This window comes from Xiphophorus hellerii, chromosome 8 (genome assembly GCF_003331165.1).
Source record: "Xiphophorus hellerii strain 12219 chromosome 8, Xiphophorus_hellerii-4.1, whole genome shotgun sequence".
In the NCBI taxonomy this organism is placed as follows: Eukaryota; Metazoa; Chordata; class Actinopteri; order Cyprinodontiformes; family Poeciliidae; genus Xiphophorus; species Xiphophorus hellerii.
This window is the reverse complement of record NC_045679.1, coordinates 26,370,702-26,392,635: the sequence shown is the minus strand read 5'-3', so window position 1 is coordinate 26,392,635 and position 21,934 is coordinate 26,370,702. Positions and strand designations below refer to the sequence as shown.

Genomic DNA, 21,934 nt, shown 5'->3' with positions numbered 1-21,934 from the left:
GATCTCACTTCCTGCTGCAGGAACTGTCAGCTACAGTGAATCTGGTCACTTTGCTGGTAGCTGAATTGACACAGGCATTGGTTTTTGCAACTCCTTCACGCAATCTTAAGACCAGATTCAAACCAGAAAATTGAGATGAACAGATGAGCTGCGACAAGAGACCAACCTGAAATCATGCATATTGTAAATGAAACCGCCATCGTTGACGCCTTAAACTTTGGAAGCTTCGATCTTTGGACCAAAGGGGGGAAAAAAAATGTCAATGAAATAAATAAATGCAACTAACTGGAAACGTCTCTGGCAGGGACACGGGAGTCATGAATTCTCCCAGTGGATAGGTTAAAGGTCAGTCTGCAATGATTACCAAAAAAAAGAACAATGGGTATTATATACATACAGTACATGTACATACATACTGTATATATACATATATATATATATATGTGTGTGTGTGTGTGTGTGTGTGTGTGTGTGTGTGTGTGGGGGTGTGTGTGTGTGTGTGTGTGTTTGGGTGTGTGGGCGTGTGTGTGTGTGTGTGTGTGACCAAACTATAGTGGAGGTAACTGGGATTATTTTAAACCCTGTTGAATCTCATTAGGCAAAGATCTACATAATTGAAATCAAATAGTTTATTTGTTCTATAACATTTCTATATGTTATCATTTAACGTAAACAGTAATCTATAGCTACATTAATGTGTGAATAATTTATCTAAAAATTGCAATTAAATGTTGAACTTAGAAATGCACCAAATTCCTTAATTTTGGGAGATCGACGATCGGCCAATATTTAAATATACTTAACAGCTTTTCAGACAAAAAAAAAAAAAAAGGTATTGCCCAAAAAATTGGAATTGGCAGATCAGGTTTTTCAAAGATTAAAGTTGGCCAGGAAACTGCAATCATATAGTAACAATTAAATAAAACTTTCATTTATTGAGTGTTAAAATAACGTAAATATTTAGTGTTTACTTCTTTAACACCACTGTGGCTCTTTAAATAGGTCCTAATATTTGATTGGCTAACCTTTACACCAGCTCAGCCACATCCCAATAAGGCTCATTTATAGCAAGGTTAGCTCTGCCTCCTGATATAATAAATAATGATAAATTAATGATGTTCTGCAAAACCAGGGACTACAGAACAATTAACTACATTTCTTCCAGTTAAAGGGTTAATAGAGGAGCCATGTTGTGAGACTTCCTGAAGGTGGAGTTACAGAAAAATCATTAGTTATTTAAAGAAACAAAGTCAAATTTCTTTTAAATCATATTTTGATATAAAGAACATTTTTCAAACTGAAGGTAGTTACATAGTTACCTGATTATGCTATAAAATTATAATACTGCCTCTTTAAATACATTTTTAATCAGTTATTTCACATTTAATCATTTATTTAACAAATTATTAAAACATTATTGAAATAATTTAAATTATATATAAATATCTACTTTATAACAGGTATTCAGTTGTGGCATTTTGGATCTCATTGCATGAAGTCATAATCTGCCCCCTAGTGGATAAAAACAAACCCACACAGGAGGCAGTCCTGCAGTTTTTGATTCATAAGCTGTTTGTTAAAAGCATCTCTATCACCTTAAAACTCTGATTGATGGTGTTGGGTTTTTGTGTCTACTTGTAGAAAGCTATAGGGCTCAAACTAAACAACTGGATGCATGATTTATGATTGTATGTAAGAAATGCAATCTAACATGCCACCAAAGGGGGGCAGTGTACACTCTCTCTTCCAGTTACCTCCACCGTACCCAGAGGCAGAGGCAGACATACCGTCACCTGTGCAGATGAAACTAAATGCAAAGGTAGATTTTTTATTTTTGATTGGACTGGTCCATCCTCTGGTTCCCACTCTGTAATGGGTTCAGTGTTGGGACAGGAACATGCAGGAGGAGATGGCAGAGAGTAGAGATGTGCTGATCCTTTGTTGGTTCCCATAGAAACAATGTTGCTTAGAACCGAAACGGCCAACAGGAGAAGGAAGTAGTGCAAGGAGGTTGAACCGACGGCTTTCTAAGAGGACCGGAGTTAAATGGTGCTTTCAGTGTGTGCGTGACTTATGGTGTGAATATGCTGGGAGGGCTGGGTGTAACTGGGCCGGCGGGGGCCCATGCAGTTCGGCTGCTCACTGAGCAGAGTGGTGGTCTCTCCGGGCCCGTTGTCCAGGCCGTCGGAGGGTGGCGGGTACTGCGGTTTGGAGGAAAGCGACGAGCTCACCGCAGGATTCAGAGCACATGGCACCGTGCTCACACAAGAGGGAGGGGTTTGGGAGAGTGGGGTGTGGTTACTGGGAGGGGGCGTGGCCTGGGGTAACACTTGGCTGGGCCGGCGGCCGGCGGAGCCTATGGTGAAGGTGGCGCGAGCGCTCTGGGAGGCGGGATGAGTGTTGTACGGCGGGTGTTTCACGGGAGGCGTGGCCAGCGCCAGCGGCGTTTTGGTTTCCGGGGGCGTCAGGGGGGGCAGAGAGATGGAGATGTCCAGGCGGGCGTGGCTGCCCTCCGGAGATTGAGGCGTGCTGTCCAAGCGGGATGCCAGCAAAGCATTCTGGTAGTGAGCGCGGGTGACCTGAGGAGGATAAAGGAACGCTAAACAATTTTTACTTCGTCTTTACTACCAGTTCATCTCCACATTTAACCTTTCATATGAGTATATATTTCTTACAGGATCAATACAGGGCGATACAGTGACTTAAATAATAATTTGAGGTGCTGATAAATGTCTCAATTTAACAAGATGAAGTATTAATTAGTGTTGCTACTTGAATAAAGACGTGCACCGATAAATCTGCCCTTAATTCCTTAATATTGTGAGATCTGTGATTGGCTGATTCTATGTACCTCTACAAAGGTCTGAAAATCAACCCCGCCCACTAATAGTCAACCCCCTGCTGGCATCTTAACAACTTTTTCACAACATCTAGGGAATTTTCAGACAAGATTGAAGACTGATGATTGGCCAAAAAATTGCAATCAATGCACCCCTACTTGCATTGCTGAAAACAATCACTAAATCATGTAATAATCTTCTTTGTCACATGAATTGAAGTTGAAGTCTCAGCTGACGCAGAAGTAACGTCATATTAAGCTCTACATTTGATGTGTACATGTTGGGGAGGCCTCCGCTCGGCCCTTCTCTTTTACAAGAGTGGAAAAATAATACTGATTCACACTTTGTCTCATATTTGAATTGACTGGATAGAGATTTAGGATTAATTCACACCAGCCCTTATTAGTCTACTTTAATGGAGTTCTGGTACGTTTGCCTAGAAAGTTTGGGGAGGTGAGAATGAAGCAATCGACTAAGAAAAGTGAACTCTGATACGCCTAAAAACCTAGGTCTCAGTTTGGTTGGTGTGAATGCCAAGCAAACCAGAGACTACTCAAAAAGCAGGAAGCAAACTATAATGCAGGGTATTCTGGGTAAATACAATCAAAACAAATGTGAGTCTAGCACTAGCAGGTCTTTGCCAAAAACCTCTAAAATTTAATGCCACTCCATTTTTTTTACATTTTGTGATGAAGGAAGTTGTGCTCATGTTTCCTTCAGTGGTTCTTGGTACAACTCCACCACAAGCGAGAGCACGGAACAGGTTTTTCAAAGAGTTCTGTTTGTTTGACACAGTACGACATGAAAGTGAACCACACCAACTGAAAATGTAACAAATGAGTCTACCGGACAATCAGGTGTGCAAACACCTTTAAAGATGCCTGTATCCATCTGAAGATTCTTTGTTTTCTGTTTATGTGGCAGCATTGTGTGTTAGTGAGTCTGCCTTACCTTGACATACTGAAGATCGGCCAGAGCTCGAACGCTGAAGTCTGGGATGTACTGGAAAGGGGTTCCTGGGATCTGAGTGTTGCTTCCGCCGATGGAGCCGCCCTCTTGAGCGCGCTCGGTGCAGCTCAGAGAGGCCGAGCGGTTCAGGTGGCCCGCATGCGACGGAGAACGAAACTCTGGGGACGAACAGAAAGGAGAGGTCAGCGGTGGCGCCGCAAGAAAACAAATGGAAAGGAGCAAAGACGGGAGAGTGCGTGGTGAAAAAACACAACGCGAACGGATGACTCAAAAGAAACAGGGAAAAGTGTAGCATTCTGAATGCAGAGAGAAGTGATGAACACAAAGTAACACATCACAAAAAAAAACCATCCAAAGCGTTGTCGATGAGCAACTGATGCAGCGATGAGACTGTTTGTTTTGCAGAGAATGCAACAAACAAGCCATGCGATGACAGAAAGTGCCCAGATTGAAGTTTGAATGGCAGCAACAGGACGGTCTGTCCGTGTGGACGGACCTCTCTCATTGGCTGGTTCATGGTCCAAGTGATGGAGGGGCTGTTCTTGGGTCAGTGGCTCAACAGCAAATGTAATGATAAGAGCTGAGTTTGAGAGTGTGGAGATTATGTGGGGAGGTTCAGGGAAACGTCTGGGCTTAAAGGAATAGTTCACCTTAATAAGAACATATGCTTTTGTATGCTGACGATAACGTTAGCTTAGCCTGTGACAAACAGACGGGAAGCAGTCGGAAACACCTGCTCTGACTTTACGTCATAAGTGGAGCGCAAAAGTACTCACACCTTGAACCTTCTCACAGCCACAAATGTCAATGTATTTTATAGGAGTTTTATTGGATAGGCCAACACAAAGCAGTGCATAAAGGAGTTGCAAATACATAAAACACTTTCCGTCTTTATTTGTAAAGACGGTCTGACACACCAGGCAGGAAGATTATTAATAAAACGAGCAGTCTACAGATCCTAAGCCCTATTTAAATTTAGCAAAAAGCCACTTAGGGACCACTGCAAACATGTGGAAGAAGGCGAGACCCAAATGAAATCTTTCAGGCTACATGCAAACCTTTTTTTTTTACTGCTCTGTGACAAACATGGTGCCATGCAACTTTCAAGAGTTTTATTTGTAAAAGTTAATAACCTTCCATCCATTTCTTTCTACTTCCGGATTATTCACTACTTTGTATAAGTCCCAATAAATACACCGAAGCTTGTGGTTGTAATATGAGAAAATATAAAAAAGGTTCATGGGATATGAATACTTTTGTAAGGAACGGTGTCTGTGAATGTGCCAAACTGTCAAATAATTTGCCAAATGTTAAAAAAATCAATAAAAAAATCTGATCAAGCACCAGACAGAGACGGTTATGAATCTTGTTACTGAACAGAAGGTCAAAATGAAACTCTTCCTGCAAAAGTTGAAAATGTCCTGCATACAAAGTGAGACACCAAAGATAAAACCTCACTTTAAGCCCTTTAGCTGATGGTTTTCTGGGGAAAAACACAACCAGAGCTCTGCTTCTGGACCTGGTTTAGGGGTTTTATGGTTAGAGTATTATTATTCAGTGGTTAGCTTTGATTGGTCTAGACCAGATGGCAAAGATTACAAGCACTACATGTGTAGCCCAACAGGCCAACCAGAACAAACAACACAGCAGCTTTGGTTACTTCACACTTTACCTTAAAATAGCAAACATTTTGGTATCATAAATATTACTATTTACTAATATATATCCTTATTGAGGTATGGAGTTTATCAAAAAAAAAAATCTTGTCAATAAATTCTCAGGCACAGAGAGCAAATAAACACATTTGTTAAAGTGTGAAACTACTGAGTTAACCAGAGCTCTGCAGTCAGATTCACCACCCCCTTCTGTGCAGAAGGAGTGATGGAGAACATCTGACCATGACCAAGTGGTTAAACAAGGTGTTGGTTTTGTTAGGGTAGGAAGTTAAGAGGGTGCATCATCTAGAGTCCCATCCAGCAAGTCATCCATTACAACTACACTGCGACAATTCAGAACATGTTTATGTCTCTTCGTTGCTAATGAGATCTATAATTATTTTTAAAATACCTCCACTGACAGCTGCCATTCACACAGGAACCTTTGTTGGGTGGACATCTGCAAGCATTTTGTTGTTTCAAAGAACCATTTTTTGTGTTTTCATTTAGATAACCAACGCATGTCCTATTAAAAATTGGACAAGAGATGATCTCATGCTAACAAATAGACACAGTCCAGCAAATCAACCAGGTTTTGTCAGATGTTGGCGAAACGAAGGGCTGTATCAAACAGGAAGTAGAGGTTGCAAGCTAGCATGGACCACACATGTCGCATGGAGAGAGTCCTCATCTCCAAGGACTTGGACTTAGAAACTGTTCAGAGTTTTGTGCCTCTCGAAAGGTACAGACCCCACTAGTGGGTCCGCTAAGCCGGAACTTAACCAGAAAATGAGTTTCCCTCTCTCCTTTTTGCAAATTAACTTTTTTTGTTGTTGTTGGAAAAACCAAAAAAACCCTTCAAGTGAACGTGAAAACATTTTTGCGAAATTGAGGGAGTTTTTATAACTTTTGCCATTCCTGTCAACCTTTTCTAAAGCGATGCTTCAAAATGTGATAGAAACACCACTGGACTCGCCAGTTTTACTCCACAAAGGGAAAACTGACAAGAAGTGATAATATTCTGAACAATAAACACAGTTACTTAAGAACGCCTTCTAACTTTAGTGGGATTTTTCCGCATTTTGCTCTGGTCTCTCAAAATGACACGGACTCTGAATTTTTCTTACTGACTGAAGTTGAATTAAATCTCTGTTTTTTTTCTAAATATATTTTTAAAAAGAATTTGAAATTCTCAGGAAAAGACTGAAAGCAAAATTTACGTTTTTCTTTGTTAAATATCAACAATGTTGTTGGCTGTCAGCTGTCTTAGACGGGGTTTATGAATTTGGAGTTCTTAAACAGCTTTAAACGGTCATCTTCACAACTGTCGCTCTTCAAGAAACGTTTTTTTTCCTTTCAGCCATTCAAGAAAAAAAACATGAAAAAGTATTTTGTTAAAAATACTTATATTCCGCATTGACATGAAACCGGCTGGATGTGGACTCTAAAGATGACTTGAAAACAATCAATGAGACTCGTGAAGAAAAAGTGTGTTCAGAAACACAGAGCCCTCCCCTCCCCCTCCGTCCCATGCAAATGTTTACCTGGGAAACGAGAGAACACAGAAAACCTCTTAAGAGAGAGGCGTCGTGGAGGGGGGGACGCCACTGATGGGGAGAGAGGAGGGGTGACAGCTGAAAGAGACAGAGGGGGAGAGAGAGAGAGACAGAGAGAGAGGGAGGAAGGGAGGAAAGAGGCACAGAAAGAGAATTGATATGGTTGATTTGTTTGTTTTCTTTTTATTGGAAAAGACAGGAGCTGATCCAACCTGTTTATAAAAATCAGACGTATATTTAAATTTGTTTTAAGACAACAGCTGATAGACTTGCATAATGTTCATGAGAAGAGCAAACAGCAGAGAGAAAAGAGAGCGACAGGAAGAAGAGACGGACACTCAGCACATCACAGTTTCTGCGTTGGATCAACAAAGTCCGTCAGTTTCCCATTTGGTCTGTGTTTATTTTATATTTTTTTCCGTTAATAGATGAAATAATGCTTCAAAAATAGCTACTTTGTATTTCCTCAACTTTTAAATTAGTTTGATCATTCGAAACAATCGAGTGGGACAAAGATGCGTCCTAGAGGTGCACCGATTGCCGTTTTCTGGCCGGTCTTTAGAAAGTCCCATCTGCCGATTCTGATTTTGGCCGATTACAATAATTTTGTCTGAAAAGTCGCTAAACACAACAAGAAAGTCGCTAAGTTGGCAACAGTGAATTCTGAGGTGACTATTGTTAAATGTGCACGTTATTATGTGACCTTGTGGGCGGGGCCTGTCAGTCAGACCTCTCTCATGGCAGAGCAAAAGAAGACAGTGGCTGATTTTCAGACCTTTACGGAGGCTGATAAGATCGGTTTCTCATCTAATTATTGGCTGATCACCTAAAATGAAGGAAATCTGGATTTATTTATTGGTGCATCCTTAATACGTTCTAAAAAAAAAATGTTCCCACTGTTCAGCCAGAGACTTGGGGACAACACCAATTTCACATACAAAAAAAAAAAAATCAAGAAACCATAAGTGAGCTCACACGTCACGGTTCTTTTGGCTCATCACCTTTCATTTGGGTGCAGTGCGACATTACTGGATGACCTTTAACCACCAATAAGACAAATCCTCTCAAGAGCCTGGCAGGCCATCTCAGGGGAAACAGTCAGCTAATCTGCAACCCCGCCGCCCCCACTGGAAACTATCTGAACTCTGATGCAGAATTCTTTCAGCTAACCAAAACCAAAACGCTCAGTAACAAACACAATAAAAGTGTCTCTGTCCAGCTTGGTCACTTTGAATGATTTTACTGGTAAACGCGTAAATAGATCTTCATGCTGTGACATCAATGCTCCGTTTGCCTCTTCGTCCCATCTACAAAAGGCCCCGGATCCATTAAAAAGGTCCTTTTTGATGTCTGAGAGGAAAACAAACCAGTCAATATCTGTTCGGTCTGAGGTCAGTTTTGTTTGGGTCGCCTGTCGACTTGAACAAGGACACAAACTAAGTGCTTCCCTATTAGGACTAAGCCTATTGGCTTTCCTTCCCCTCTGTACAAACAGATGGCTTTACTGTCAGCTCAATGACGCTGCACTTTATCAAAGAGCATCAGCGAGTGAAGGAGAACTCAGCTAGACTTTCATGTATTTTCCCCATGAGACTTTTCCAAAAATGGAGCAAACACACTGCCTGTTTTCACAACATGCTGATTTGTTCTGTTCTAGTGCATTTTTTGTATATGTACTTATATTTAATGACATACTAAAGATTCACCGTAGGTTTTTCAAGTGCTTTATGAAAATATAATGACAGTTATGCTGTTTACGATTTATATTTTATGTTAAAAAATGTAATTTCAAACTAGGATCCGCCGTTTTTATCTCAGCAGCCACCTATCCCCTTGTTTTCACACTCTTGCAGTCAGTTGGTGTGAAATGTGGGACCAAATGGGTCAAAGACAGTTTTCACCCCCCAGCCTTCAGGAATAAGTGTTCATTTTTTAATCTTCCTTCCCCTCTGCCCTCTTTCCACCAATAAAAGAAAATGTTAAACAAAACAATGCCCATAGAAAGTTCACTAAACATCATACGCTGTATATTTTGGTTTGTTTCAAACATGAGGTGCTTTTCTGTGTGACTGTACAGTCAGTAAAAATGTAACCTATCAAAGATTCTTCTTGTTTTTGTGAAGAAAACAGGAACTCTGCATATAAAAAACATTCCTCTGACCATTAGGCCTCACAAGCATCCTGAGAAATACATCATCGTCACGCTTGTGTCTCTGGGCGCATGTCTATAAGGAGCGTGTGTGTGTGTGTGTGTGTGTAGGTCATCTCACCCAGCGATGGCGTGCTCAGAGCCATGACTCCATAGTAAGAGAACGGGCCGGATTCGAACTTCATGTTCTCGTTTCCAGCTTCCACCTCCACCCGTCCCTGACGAACACACGCACAAATCTGATTTAATGTCGTTTTTAATTCATTTATCTGAGACATTATTCTCTAAAACAATTAAACCCAATCCCTCATGAGATCAGGATGAGACCTTTGTCGTTGTCACGGAAACGCTTTAGGTATACATATTTGTCCTGTTTTGTGACTGCCCAGTCTGTCTCTATTTATGCAACAAGCTTGTCATTGAACTTGGTCACATGACTATCTGGCCCGGTTTGTTGTGACCAAGCTGAAGGTTTTTGGTGCTATAAAAAACTTTGCTGGGTTCTATTGATAGAATAGATAGCCGCTCTTTAAATGAGATAAGATAAGATAAGATTTATTTGTCATTGTCATCAACAGATTACAACGAGATTGAGATTTGCTCGACTCAAGTTAAAATGCAGGTAATGTGTATATACATAACATACAATATACATATACAGTACATACATACATTAAAAAGATAAAGAAATAAATAGTACAAAATGAGAAATAAATAGACATCAAAAGATGGTTGCAGCGCCTGGAAGTGTCGCAACAGAATTTACATTTATAACAAAGTGGTGTCAAGAGCAGAAGTTCTTATGCCTTTGAATTTAGTGCCATGATTGCCATCGGGTAAAAAGTGTTTTTTAGGCGATTTGTCCTGGTTTTTATTGCTCTGTATCTCTTGCCTGATGGCAGCAGCTGGAAGAGACCATGGCCAGGGTGTGAAGAGTCATTTAAAATGTCCATAACGTTCTTGTGGAGCCTGGAAGTGTAAATCTGTTCCATAGTGGGGAGGGGGCAGCCTATGGCTCTCTCTGTTGCCATAACAACCCTCTGGAGCGAAATGAGCCTGTATGTATAATTTTGAACCACTGTGGATTAGAGAAGACATGCAGCAAATTCAAACACAAACTGTAGCACTTACTTCATCCTGGAGAAAACAAAATACTCTAAAGTAATCCTAAGAAGGAATATAAACAGGGGAGCACTGATTGTAGTTTTTTTGACCGATCGTCGATCTTGGCAGAGATCTATATTTTTGTCTGAAAACTTGCTAAATACAGCGCAGAAGTTAGCCCAATGTCGTCCAGACAACTAGTGACCAATTTGCACTTACCCAAGATATAAGGGTATATTAGCAGCTAGTTAGCGACTGCTTCGAGTTACAGAACATAATGAAGACGTCTGCACACGACTCAAACTGTTGCCTGACAGAAAAGTGCTGTGAAAAAAACCCCTCAGTAGAACGTACAAGATTAAATAGTTCTGGCACGACAACATCTAAGAGCTGTGATCAACGTTACATTATTATTAGCTTACATTACTTTCCATAAATTTAAGATATTTTAAAGGCCTTAATTTCAGACACATGAATTTCAGACTTGTTAAGGTTTTACAGCCATTTAAACTTAAGGAAATCGGGACAGGACGATCAGAAGGCCGATGTAATGGTGCACCCTTAAACATAACATCCATGTCCGTAGAAAGTTTCGACTGCAACTGTATGGAAAGCACAAAAAAAAGAAAAGAAGAGTCAAATTGAAAACGTTATGTATTTAACTTTTTTCAGGATCTTTTCTGGGAATTTTTCCGTTAACCATCCAGTGTCATCTAAAAATAAAAATAAAGCTTTTCTTAACCTTCCTATTGTTTTCCAACAAAGTGCCTGAGTATCAGAAACAACTCAGTGGCTCTTCCATGTAAAATCCCAGAGTCGAGTCCTGTAGCATGTAACACAGACACTTATAAATATTACATCCCAGCACGTTCTCCACTGCAGTGTCTATTTACCTCCAACATATACGCTGCCATCTTAGTCAGGTCAACTAACATCATGTGTCACTTCACCTATTGAACATCAATACTACATTTCTGACCCTGAGCATCCATTTTAATCTGAGCAGAAAAAAAGTTCTCACGTTCCAAGACCTGGAGCTTCAACTGGCTTTCACAAAGATGGAAATAAATCTGCACACACACACATGAATTCACCAGATTGGTGAAACAGGAACAGGTGTGCTCAGGTTGCACAGTCAGTGTCTACAGGCACTTTATCCACACCTTAGGTGTCAACAACCAAGCTTTTGAATCATACACAATCACACACATACCTCTATCTCAGCAAGCGCATTTAGACAATATTTATGGTTTGATCCTTTATGTAAAATATTGTTCTGCTTCGAGTCGCTCTTAGGACAATAATTCTGAACAGTTTTTTGCAAATCAAACTTATTCTATCACCGCTGAGCTTTAACTTTACATGTTCTTCTGAATGTTTTTCTTCCTGTTGACCTTTACCCCCTGAAATACAAGTAGGTCAAAGCAGATAGTATCACAATCTAGGGCTGGTGGAAGATCCTCACTGTGTATGTGGAAAAAAAATGAATAAAAGAACGCATTCTCTCTCATAAAAATGTCTAACATAATCTAAATAATTGATCAAGAAAGAAACAACTAATATTGCTACTGAAATAATATAATCTAATAACACTGTACTATTATAATATATAGATTTGGAAATATTTTTTATTAAAATTTACTACATTGCTGCAGATGTTTTCAGGATATTATTCCTTTCTGCCGTTCGTCTCTTCGTCCAGAAGTTTTAATCTATAAAAGGCTAACGGTAGTTGTGTCATGCAAATTTTTAGCAAACTTTTAAAATGTGAAATTAGCCATGTTTCCATCGACAGGTTTGGAGTGAATCAACACTGAGATGCAAAGTTCGATTTTGTCAGATGTTGACGCTGCACATGGCTGTAATGAACAGGAAGTACAAGTTGCAAACTAGCATGTACATCTAAGAAAATTGGGAAAGGTTCCACATATTCTGTAAATAGTTAGCATGCTAAGAGACTGGTAAGCAGTACACTGCAGACTAGCTAACCAAGTCAATAGTCCAGCTAATATTAGTTTGCCAGAAGTTATGTTTCCATCCAATTGTAATGGGAATTTTACGCAAACTTTTGAAATGTTGCAAAAGAAAAAAAAAATTTTAATCAGGTGTGTTGCCATCTATTAGTTTGGAGCAAATCAATATACGTCAATATACATCCAATATTACATATTGGATGTAATAAACAGGAAGTAGTGGTTGGAAACTAGCATGGACCACACATCTCAGAAAAATGGAGAGTTCTCCCTCTGAGTTGCAGGTTTGGACTGAGAAATTTTTCAGAGTTTCGTGCCTCTAGTGAGGCACAGACCCATCAGTGGAAGTGAACATTCGCTACGTCAGCACTTGCGCAAAAAATGTGTTTCCATCAGCCTACTTTTGTAACTTAGGAATTCTGTTCACACCAGCCAGTTGTGAATGTTTCTCCAGTTTTTTTGTGTGGGCGTGTGTGTGTGGGCGTGCGGATGAGTGGGTGTGTGTCTGTGTGTTCACCTGCAGGATGAGTACAAAGTAGTCAACAGGTTTTCCCTTCTGGTAGAGGAAGTGCAGAGGCGACCGTTTGTCGTTTTCGTTGAACTTGAGCTCCTGGATGACTTCTGGGTGCCTGAGGATCCTCAGCAGGACCCGCTCTGTGATCTGGAACGGGCTGAACAAGTTCACCTCTGAGAGGACCACAACAAAAAACAACAACGTCACGGCGAGACACACGCAGGTTAATGGGCTCATTAATTAAGGATTAATGAGAACAAAGCTATGCAGGCTATCATTTTACTCAACTTTCATAAAGTGTCAGTTGAGTCAACACATCTTTACACTTATGTACACATATAGTTGAAACATAAAACGTCTGACTTGTGGTTAATATTTGTTTTCTAATTAAAAATGCAAAAAAAGAAAACAAGTTTTGAATCTTTATTCATTTATTTTTTGGACCTGCTCAGCAGCAAGCTACACATTTGATATTTTAGTGACAGATAAAGTAGTCTTATTTATGTGGGAAAGTGTAAACCATTTTAGATCCAAAACCTAAAACAGTTCCGTAGGTCAGCTATTTTAGAGGAAAAGTGTACAGTTTGAATCATTTTTGCTGGGTCTGAAATGATCATCCAAACATGTTCACCACGCATTTCTCACCGCATCGAACCCCTCAGCTACATTCCAGACTCTTGACGTCTGAGTTTGAGTTTTCAACGTTCATCAGAGTACCGACAGAGACTGAACAGGTACGACTTGTTTAGGAGGAAAAAAAGAACAAAAAAAACAAAAAACGACAACTTATTTCTAAAAAGAAAATTACAGCACAACTTAATGTAGCAAAGTAGAATCGAACCAGACCTAAACTACAGTTTAACACAGATGACGTGTCGGCCATAATAAACATCTCAGTGCACGGCGGTGGAGGGATCATGATTTGGACTTGCCAAAAGTATTCTAAAACAAGCTAAATCTGAGCTCAAACTGCTCTATGACACACGACAAGACAAAGGCGGAACAGTAAATCTACAACAAGGTGATTTAATCGACCTCTTCTTTCCTCTGAACGACGGTACCGGGTTCATCCTGACCCGGAACATGACCCGTCCTCGTAGCTCACCTGTGGCTAAGAAACGATGAGCAGCCAGCATGAGCTGGGGAGTGATCTTCATTTTGCTGTCGCCGTCCTGCTTGAAGGCGGAGAAGTCCGGCTTGTTCTTGTGAGGATCCACCTTCTTCTTGTTCCTGTTGTCAGCTGAGAGTAAAGTAAGGAGGAAACACAGTAAAATACAATCAGTTATTTTCAGCATGTTTTAAAGTGGACATCAGCAGGATTGTGTGTCGGGTGTCAAACAGGTCAGTACCTTGCAAAGTGTCCAGAACCCTTTGAACCCTCCCACAGCCACAAACTTCAGCCTGTTTTATTGCGATTTTATTTGATCCACCACATGTGTAAACAATACATGTGTTTTACTAAACCGTTTACAAATCTGAAAAAGAGCAGCTTGTGTTTGAATTCAGCCCCTTCCCCGTCCCATCGAGATCGGCTCTCATAAGCCCGATGTCCTGCGTTCCCAATAAAGCCCAACAAAAGGAGTCAGAGCTCGAGCTTCTATAATGACAAAATGAGAAAAGGTCCAATGACTCACTGTAGAGGTCGGACTCGTCCAGGATCTCAGACTTGATGATCTCCTCGATGACGTCCTCCAGGGTGACCAGACCCAGAACCTCGTAGAAAGGGTCGCCCTCGCCCTCGTTGTTCACCTTCTGGACGATGGCCAGGTGGGATTTACCTGCAGAGAGGCACCAAAGGTTGCGTCAAGCCACCGTCGATCGGCATTTTACGATACAAGACTTCCTGTTTTATAATATCAGGTGAAAGTGGGACAGGCGACAGATGGGACGAAAGGGAATAAAGTTTATTTTACAGCATGAGCTGCTTCTAAGACTTCAGTCTTCAAACAGATTTCTCCCCTCGGCTAGATGAAAATATATTTTCTTGTTTTTTTTTTTACAGTTTTCAAACAGCCGTAGGATCTGTCAGTGGATTTAACCTGGCTGCCAGAGGGATGGACAGGTACCTTAATATAGCCCAGACTGGGATAAGAGCCTGGGAGAGAAAGAAGTTGGAAAAACTGCCAGACTGAGATAAAGAGGAAAAAAGTAAAAGTGGTTCTCTGATACAGTACTGAACTGGTTTGATTTTTACATAAAGAACAGGGACTTTGTCGTATCAATAGGAAACTTCTCATTGAAGGGGACAGAAGTCAGATACCCCAAGGTTCAATCCTAGGACCCCTCATTTAATATCTATATGCTCCCTAGCATATAGTTCAGGTTAAAACAGGAAATAAGACTAGTGGCCATAACTATGGAGACGATACACAACTCTACATTATGATGTCACCAGGTGACTCTGAGCCCATCCAACCACTGAACAGACATAGAGACAAAACTGAAGCCATTATCTTTGGACCTAAAGAGGAACAATCTGGAGTCAGAACTCAGCCTCAGTTAGCTGAAAATTAGTGATCAGAACTCAGACCTGAACCTTCAGAGTCGCATAAAGACAAATTTCCAGGATTAGAAGACTAGTGTCTCAGCAAGATCTGGAGAAACTAGATCATGTGTTTATCTTTAGTTGCATTAATTACTGCAACAGTGTCTTCACAGGTCTGCCTAAAAAAAAAAAAATCAATACTCCAGCTGCAGCTGATCCAGAATGCTGCTGCTGGCGTTCTCACTAAAACCAGGAAGATAGAGAACATCACACCAGTTCTACAGTCCTTCCACAGAGAGAAGAGACTTTAAAATGCTGTTGTTAGTTAATAAATCACTGAACGGCTTAGCACCACAACACATCAAAGATCTGCTGCTGTTGTATCAACCTTACGGACCTCTCAGGTCTTCTGGTTCTGCTTCTGCTCTGCCTCCAGAACCAGAACCAAACATGGAGAAGCAGCATTCAGCTTCTATGCACCACAAATCTATAACAAACGTCCAGAAATCTCCAAAACAGCAGAAACACTGAGTTCCTTTGAATCTAGACTTGATTTTGATTTTGGCATTTGACAAAATATCATGTTTATTGCTTGTTTCATAAGTGGTTGCTGTATGAAGTTTTTATGGTGTTTGGCACTTTGAACGGCCTTTTCGGTGAAATATGCCATGCTAATAAACTTGACTTGACTGGACATCCTAAGTCCATCATGAGCGCTGACGCCTGGCCAGCAGGAGGTAGGTAAAGCGGTCTAATCAGGTCAGCGGGATGGAGGCCTGTCACAGCTCATAGACATCAGACACCAGCAGCCCCGGCCTGGTCGGCTTCCTCTGTCACACAGCTATGCGACTAATCAACCAATAAATCAGGTCTTTTTAGATATTTTTTATTTTTGCTTCATGCATTAATTGTGTCTTCCATATGAGATTGTTTATTAATTACCTCAAAGACTTGATTGCTCAGATGTATAAAATTTTAGTGAAGACTGAAGTTCCTTAGACTTACAATTTAAATAGTGTAAGTCTGAGCTGCTGTGAAATAACAAGTCACAGGGATTCCTACCCTTGTGGTGAAATGATGGCCCACCTCAAGAGTTTCATCCTCCAGGGTTTACGTTCCCAAGATTCTCAATGAACAACGAGCTTTTACACAAAGAAACACTAAAACAGCTGGAAACTAGTAGCCTACTGTTAAACTCTAGCCTGGTCATCGGCTTCCTACGCAATTCCACTCCAATCTCACTTTGGTGTTAAGGTCTGGGATTTCTCCCATTGACTAACCTGGTTTTATCAGGTTAGTTAAACCCTACAACACTTGAAAAACACAGCAAATCTTTGCCTCGGGCTCTTTAAAACAAAAAATAATGTTTAAATGTCTTCTTTTTGGTTTTAATTCAGGTGAAAGTTTGAAAAATTTCTACTGAAAAGCCAGATAATGTGTCAGACTGAGCGGAGTTTTCTCAGGCTGATGCTTGTTAAGTTATTGACAGCAAGCTAGCAACCAGAGCAGATAGCCCAACTAATTACTCAGCTAAATTCAGCTTATTGTGCTCATGTTCCGCTATGAAGACTACTAATAATATTAGCTGTTTTTATTCCATTATCTTAATTTAGTGTAATGATGGGTTATTTTGGACTTTGGCACTTTAATTTTGATTAATCAATGTGCTAATTTTCTTGTTTTTGTTCCAGAAAAAACAAGAACATTTCTGAAATTATCCTCAAAATTTCTGAGTTTTTGGCGGAAATTTACTCCTCATTTTTATTTCTATCTAAAATGGCCTTAATACACCATCGTAGGGCTGTTCAGACAGAGGAATATTTCCCCTAAAAAACCTACAAAATGTCCAGAATGGCCATTAAATATTTTCTTTTCATCCCATTTTGTCCAGTCTTCTCTGATGGAGCTACTTTTATCATCTGAAATGCTTACAATTAAACGCCTGTCCTTCCATGAGCGGCTCTAAAGGCCAACGTCAGCCTGAAATCGCTCGCCGTCACACAGAAGCAGTCTGCAGTTACAACAGAGCTGAAGTCGGGTGGCCGCTCATGTGATGACTCATCCCTCAAACATCATCATCATCGCCCCCCCAGTCCCTCAGGCAATGAGGGGTCAGCAACCTCTGCAGTGGCTCGTGCAGGAACTGAGTTGACGCCACGCTCTCTTTAGCTGCAATCAGACAGAACTGCTGCATTCCCCAGGATTCGGCTGCATTTGTGCGTGACTCAGGCTCTGCTGCTAAAAACGGGACTCAGCTGTGGATGAAAGCTGACCCCAACTGACAGCTGAAGCCGATCTCCGTCTCCTGCTGAGTCCAGACAACCCTGGACAACGCTCATCACACGCCACAGACGCTACATCCATGACCTTCAATTGTGTGTGTGGGTGGGTGGGTGTTTTTTAAAAAAAACGAGCTGCAGGTGCGCCACGGTAATAATTACGTTAGCAAGGTGTAGCTATCAGCGCTCAGATTTCCCGCGCTAATCCTGTGCGCTTGAACGTGACGTCTTTCATCCCATTAAACAGCCCACAGCTGGAGAGTTCACTCCTGCTGAAGATGATCGTTCAGACAAATCTGCTGCTCTGGTGTGTGTGGAGAATAAAAAGCCTCCTGTCAGATTATGCAAATCAGAAAGTAAGCACACTTCCTTGACATTTTTTCTTATTTTGTAACAAAAACTACATTTTCATAGGGGCGGCCAGACCAGGCCAGTAGAAATGTTAGGGGAGGGGGGCACAGAAAAACAAATCTTTAATTTCATACGTATAAAATTAAATAATTTCTTATTTTATATAGAGAGATTTACTATATATGTATTTATTTTGTATTTAATTACTTATTTGGTTTTATCTTTATGTCTTTACTGAAGATGATCGCTCTGTATGACTTTCTATCACGCGAACATGATCTGTTGGGGTGGACAGCATTTTTTAAGAGGGGGTAATGCCCCCTCAGCCCCACCCCTTTGGAGGAGCCACTGCAAAGTCATGAAATGTTCTGATAAATCAGAAGGTTTCAGAGTTCTGTTCTGTTATCATTCTTTTTCTGTATAAATAATTTTAATGTGCACTGTTTTTATTTTCTTTGCTAGAGATTCACTTAAACATATCATTATGATCAACTCATTCTAATAGTGACAAGTTACATCGTAATCATTCAGGCTAGTTTTGGTATTGAGCATTTCGAAATGTATTCATTTTGTAATTTACAAGTATCACAAATGTTACTGTAAATTATGCAACAAGAAGGTAAAAGTGCCTTTCTCATTCACTGATGAAAGGTTACAAAAACGACTAAGTAGCTCACGCATTTCTTTAATGGGTCATAAAGTGAATGTTTAGGTTTTTAGGAGAAAATATCACCTCCAGGTTTGCCGTTATTGTTTTGTCAACAATGTGCAGACGTGAACTTCAACTCCAGACCATGAATGAGGGCTGAAACAACTCAGTCAGAGGTGTTACTATCACGCGGCAACATGTTGGTCAATGAGTGAGTCGTTTTTAAAGAGAAGACAACGTACAAACAAAGCTGAGCTCGGTGTAAACAGTTGGTGACGTATTTTTTTTTATGGAAAGTATCGTAAACTGACAGTTCAATGTTTTCATCCGGAAAAGCGGAATCTGATCAGAAATGATCAGTGGTCACGCGATATGAGAAATCTAACTGTACGGCTGTTGCCAAGACGGTTTTGGCAGAGACGCAAATGTTGCACTAGGGCAAATATTAGGGCTTCGTTTTCCTTTCCACAACAGTTCAGTGTTCTCCTATCAATAGTTCTTGATGAGAAATGTGATAAAGCTGAATAAATTTCAAATTGATCACATTTTTCTTAGCTGTGCCACCCCAAACTGGCCTGGTCTGACCTATGAAAATGTTCTGGTGACAATAATGAGGCCCCAGCAAAGTACTTTATGAGGTGTAAGCAGACATTATATGGGCCCCCAGGGGTTTTCAATGCACAAGCAGCTGTTAAATAAAGAAAATGCTTTTTTTCCAGCGCCCCTTCTAACATGGCGCCCTTATGCCTCATGTGGTGCATACACACACTTTTAATGCCACTGTGAGGCCATTTGTGAATGTAGGTTGGTATTATTGATCAGTGCAGACAGAGCAGTGGTTGGAGGGGGGGGAGAGACACAGGCGGCTTTGCAGTTGCAGCTCTGTGTGTTTGATGATGTGCTGATGGGCGCACACACCAGCATTCACACGCAACCTCACTGGAACCCTCACCTTTCTTAAACTCCTCCAGCATGGCGTCCAGCTTCGTGTCGTGAAACACGAAGTGCACCGGGTGGTTGTAGAACTTGGTGATGGTCTTCAGGTTGGTGCAGTCGTCCGGATCCACGAACGCCAGGTCCTTGACGTACAGGATGTCCACGATGTTGGACCTCTCCTCGTCGTACACCGGGATGCGCGTGTAGCCGCTCTCCATGATCTCCGACATGGTGTTGAAGTCCAGCACGGCGTCCGCCTGGATCATGAAGCAGTTCGCCAGGGGCGTCATCACGTCCTCCACCGTTTTGGTCCGGAGCTCCAGCGCTCCCTGGATCATGTTCAGCTCCTCCTTGTCCAGGTCGTTGTAGGGCTCCGTCACCTTCAGCATCCCCACCAGCTTCTCTCGGTTGTACACGGTGCCGATCTCCTGGCCCAGCAGGTAGTCCAGCAGCTTGCTGACCGGGAAGGAGAGCGGGAATGTGAGGAGCATGAAGAACTTGGTGACCATGATGGTGTTGGCTCCCACGGCCAGCCCATGGCGAGAGCACAGCGCCTGGGGGACGATCTCCCCGAAGATGACAATGCCAATGGTGGAGGCCACCACCGCGCCCAGGCCGGAGCCGATCAGGTCATCCAGCAGGATGGTGAGGGTGGTGTTCACCAGCACGTTGCCCAGCAGGAGGGAACACAGCAGGTAGTTCCCCTTGCTCCGGATGGGCTCGATCTTCCGGGCGTACTTCTTCTCCTTGTCGGTGCCGCAGCTCTGGACGATGCGCAGCTCCATGGGGTCCAGCGCCATGAGGCCGAGGTTCAAGCCGCTGAACATCCCGGACAGCACCAGCAGGCAGCAGATGAGGATGACCTGCAGCCACATGGGCAGCAGCGACTTCTTCTCCTCCACCACCAGCACCCTGCCGTCGCTCTCCCCCAGCAGAACCCACCTGGTGCCATCCTCGCTCAGCGTGCACAAAGCGTACTCCTTCTGCGGCTCGCTTTTGCGCAGCGGCTTAACTTGCACGCTGAGCACCCCGGAGGTCCCCCGGTTGCTCACGTTCATATAGCTCCCGACTATGATGTCCTTCGTGAAGTCGACACAAGTCCTATCCGGCGTGTCCATCATACCGCTGCCTCCCCTGGCCGCCGCGACCGCCTCCTCCTGCTCATCCTCCTCCTCGTCCCCGCCGCCGCCTCCTCCTCCGCCGCCGTCCGCTAGCTCCGTGAAGCGGATCTGCGTCCAGGCACCCGAGTGGAGCTGCACCCCGTAAAACCGGAGCTGCACGGTGCTCTCCTCGGTCACCTGGATGACACCGTCGTCATTGGTGCTGGACGGCTTGTCGCTTCGCTCGAGCCTCATGCCGAGGACCTGGCTCGCGCCGCTGACCCGGGCGGAACCAGCCGCCGCCGCAGTCTCTGTCCGGCCGCCGACCGCGCTCCACAGGCAGATAATGACGGTGAGAACGTAACCCTGCTGCCCGCTCCATTCTGTCGCCATGTTTGTTTCTCTGCTCGGCGACCTGGGAGCTGACGTCATTTACTCATGTCCGAGCGGCTCCGCCTCCCTCCGGCCCTCCATCTCTCTTCACTCACACACACACACACGCAAACGGCAACAGTGCCAACCGGACGACGACAGGTATGGCTGGTAAACAAACGTGCCACCCTTCCAACTGTATCCTTTACGTGACGCACAGTCAGGAGCGCGCGCTCTCTCCCCTCCTCTCGGCTGGACTCCGGGCACTGCGGCACGCGGCAGGAGGGACGCTGCCTGTTGTGCTGCGGCCAGCGGTTTGTCACTCATTTGATGTGTGAGCCAGCTGCTGTTATGTAAAACTCACAGGGCATCTGTACCAACCTCCCTCCTCCCTCCTCCCGCCTCCAGCATCATCCCGCATCCCCCTGGCACCGTGCCCGGTCCGGGATGCTGGAAGCACCGACATAACCACCGCAGGCACACACACCCCTCCACAGCAGGAGTCCCTCGTGTGCTTACACTATTAATTATGATTCTGTTACATAACCAGGCTGTCTCTCTGGAACAATGCGGATTTTATTTTATAACAAAGTTAAAAAAAACCAGCAAATCTGTAATTTATTTAAAATTTAAAAATCATTCGTCTCTATGTTAATCCGCCCTCAGAGCCGTTTTGATATTTGCTAGTTGTATTGTTTTTATTATTAGTTAAATCCTAATATTCACTGATCAGCTATTACGTAATACAGTACATCCAATAATCCCTTATATTGACTTGAAGCGCCACCTGGTGGACGCAGCAATTATTAGCTATCAGAGCTCGACATAAGTTGAAAGAGCGAGACAACTGAGGGTTAATAGTTCTGAATTGCATATGACTTAAGTCATAGAAATGTGTTTACATGACATATAAGCGGATTTCATCCATCCATTCATTTTCTATACACCCTTGCACACACACACACACTCACACCTAGAATTTAGAGAGACCAATTAACCTGC

The 21,934-nt window shown here is 42.5% G+C and overlaps 1 protein-coding gene across 2 annotated transcripts; it reads right to left on the bottom strand.

Moving 5' to 3' along the window:
- Positions 1-1,812: 1,812 nt before the first annotated feature.
- Positions 1,813-21,876, bottom strand: LOC116724270 (metal transporter CNNM4). 2 transcript variants are annotated; one of them, XM_032569843.1, is made up of 8 exons: positions 19,477-21,876; positions 14,395-14,538; positions 13,866-14,000; positions 12,764-12,933; positions 9,291-9,387; positions 7,009-7,098; positions 3,792-3,967; positions 1,813-2,579 (listed from the first exon to the last, which is right to left on the bottom strand). In XM_032569843.1, exons 1-8 carry the CDS (start codon positions 20,990-20,992, stop codon positions 2,043-2,045), a joined length of 2,865 nt encoding a protein of 954 aa, XP_032425734.1. In that variant the 5' UTR covers positions 20,993-21,876; the 3' UTR covers positions 1,813-2,042. The 2 variants fall into 2 exon arrangements, with proteins under 2 accessions (XP_032425734.1, XP_032425735.1); XM_032569844.1 differs by lacking the exon at positions 7,009-7,098.
- Between the last annotated feature and the right edge of the window lie 58 nt (positions 21,877-21,934).